Source organism: Notothenia coriiceps, unplaced genomic scaffold (assembly GCF_000735185.1).
Source record: "Notothenia coriiceps isolate Sejong01 unplaced genomic scaffold, NC01 NC01_scaffold00010758, whole genome shotgun sequence".
Taxonomy (NCBI): domain Eukaryota; kingdom Metazoa; phylum Chordata; class Actinopteri; order Perciformes; family Nototheniidae; genus Notothenia; species Notothenia coriiceps.
This window is the reverse complement of record NW_011343459.1, coordinates 1,153-3,624: the sequence shown is the minus strand read 5'-3', so window position 1 is coordinate 3,624 and position 2,472 is coordinate 1,153. Positions and strand designations below refer to the sequence as shown.

Here is a 2,472-nt window from a genome sequence, read left to right as displayed (position 1 = left end):
TTTCAGCACAGACTTTCTCACAACAACGGCAGCTTACTCTGTTTATATAACCAGCATTCAGTGTCTGGCATATTTGACTGTTGTGTATTTATTTGCACGTGCCATGTACAGGTTTTTCTAACTCTAGTGTCATGACTGCAACATTTCCCCGCCACTGTTTTCCTCCAGTTCTTCCCCAATCCCTTTCCTCAACTCTCTATTCCCATGCTCCTTTATTGTTATATTCCCTCTCTGTTTACTCCAGTTCTGCCTTTCTCCAAACTCCCCCCTTCTCCTCCATCTGTTTCTCTTTCCTTCTGCTACTATTCCACATCCCCTCCTTCGTCCTCATCATCAGCCCATGCTGTGAACTCCTTCTTCGGTAACAGGCCATATTCATTGAGAAAACCTTCCACATCTGTTGCGAAGAAGTCTTCATTGAAGTGTTTGGTAACAGTCAGGAAATGACCCAGTAACTCACCAGCTTTGTACACTAGCAGGGCAGGAAGTACCTGGAAGCACATGAACAGGAAGATGAACCTGCAGGCTGAGGCTGCTCAGTGGAAGTGACACTGCTTTTATAGTCAATACTTATTCTCTTAGAACAATCATTTTAACCTTTTTACCATAACAAGGAGATCAATGCAACTCCAATTTCAGTTAAACTGTTGAAAATGCTAAACCAACTATTTGATTTGTTTTAGCCGTTAAATATGACAAAAAAAATCAGCAATTTAGTTATTGTCGCTATGCATGTCAAGCTTTGCATGTCAAGCTTTGCATTCAGGCATGATTTAGTTCACAATGATAAGAGGACAAAAGCAATTTTGTCTTGTCAATAATTTGATTGTGCTCTTTGGTTCTGGTTTTTTAAAAGGTGTTGGTCTTTAGTGCCACACACTCAAATTGGACAAATAATGGTCATGTGAGGTGTTTAACGTCAATGTGCTTCTCATGACCTCACAGTTATTCTTAAAAGTGTGACTACAAACACTGCTACATATACCTGATAGGGAATATTATGATTCAATCAAATATGTGTAATTGGTCATAGGTCATGTCTTAATAATATTACCATTATTATTACTTTCTCTGCTGCTTTACTTTAGAGAGTTTACTAACCTCAGGGGTGAAGCGCTCAGCAGCGCCTGTAGCCACAGCATCAATACGGCAGAATCTAATGCTGGAGTACTCCAGAGCCAGGCAGTCCAGACATGAGTTCAGCTGCTCGCAGCCTAACACAGGAGGAAACAAGGAAGAACTGTTAGCAAACAGTACAGCAGTGGAAACATATATTACATTACATTGAATTACATAGCATTTAGCTGACGCTTTTATCCAAAGTGCCTTACAATAAATATATCATAAACGTGCAACAATTAGTCGACTAATCTAATTGAAGACGATCGGTCGTCTAGAAAAATGCTTAGTTGAGGGCAGCCCTAATTGTAACATGAGTCGATGAGCTAAACCTATAAAACCAACCTTTGACACCGTGCTGGTAAATGTGGACTATCACGAGAGTCATCTGATGTTCCTTCTCTATGACTTCTAGGAAGGCGTCTCCAGACTCAAGTTCTTTGACTTCTTCAAACGCGGGTCCGAAGCTCAGGCGCTCGTGCATCTCCTGCATGGACTGAGTTCTGTAGCGCTTCAGGCTACCTTCATCCTCCTCTTGGATCATTTCGTACTCCTGAGCACTCATCTGGGGGTGAGGAATATTTTGTTACAGCTACATACTGAGGAACAAAAAAAAGCTGCAGTAGAATATTCTGCACCTTAGTTGTATGATTAAGTCTGTCTTGTGTATGTCTGTTTCTTTGTGTGTGGAAGACTCAGGCTGTCATTTGGATTCTAAATCTCTGTAGAAAGCATTTCATTGGCACATACTGTACAGTTCTAGTCTATTGTCATCCTCTAATTTACTCTAATATCTATCAATGTCATGCTTTCCTTTGTGTGAGGTTCAATGAGTGTTTCCATCCACCTTTCTGTTGAGTCTCTCCTTGTCATCCTCTCTTGGGCTGGACATTTGTCTGAGCAGCTCTCTCTTGCTTTGAGGGACAGTCGGATCCAAGCTGTCCAACTTAAACCTCCGCCAGTCATTTATTACACCCTTTGGACCTGCAGATACAGAGAAAGACCACAAATAAAAACATGAAAACGCACTTAAATATAACGTATAAATGAAACTGCATGAAGTCATTAGAAATATAATTGCATGATATCTCAATAAAATACATATGTATCGGTTTTATGTCAAAGTGTTAATGATGATATGATGATTTTGAAAACGTATAATACTGAGAGTGAATTTAGACTGCCAATATAGCAATTCATGTCTGCTGCATCTCTCTGACTCATGCCTCTGACCTGTGTGATTGACAGGTAGCTCCTCCTCCTCCTGGCCGGACATCATGCTAGCAGTCTAACAGAGAAAACACACACTGGATCATCTCACCGGTCACAGAGCGCAGGTGAACACATGTCGTT

The 2,472-nt window shown here is 40.9% G+C and overlaps 1 protein-coding gene across 1 annotated transcript; it reads right to left on the bottom strand.

The window, feature by feature from the left end:
* Positions 1–302: 302 nt before the first annotated feature.
* LOC104946209 (phosducin-like) lies at positions 303–2,026 on the bottom strand. Its single transcript, XM_010771990.1, has 4 exons — positions 1,967–2,026; positions 1,465–1,684; positions 1,102–1,214; positions 303–491 (listed from the first exon to the last, which is right to left on the bottom strand). The coding sequence occupies exons 1-4, from the start codon at positions 2,009–2,011 to the stop codon at positions 303–305; spliced, it is 567 nt and encodes a 188-aa protein (XP_010770292.1). The 5' UTR covers positions 2,012–2,026.
* Positions 2,027–2,472: the final 446 nt, after the last annotated feature.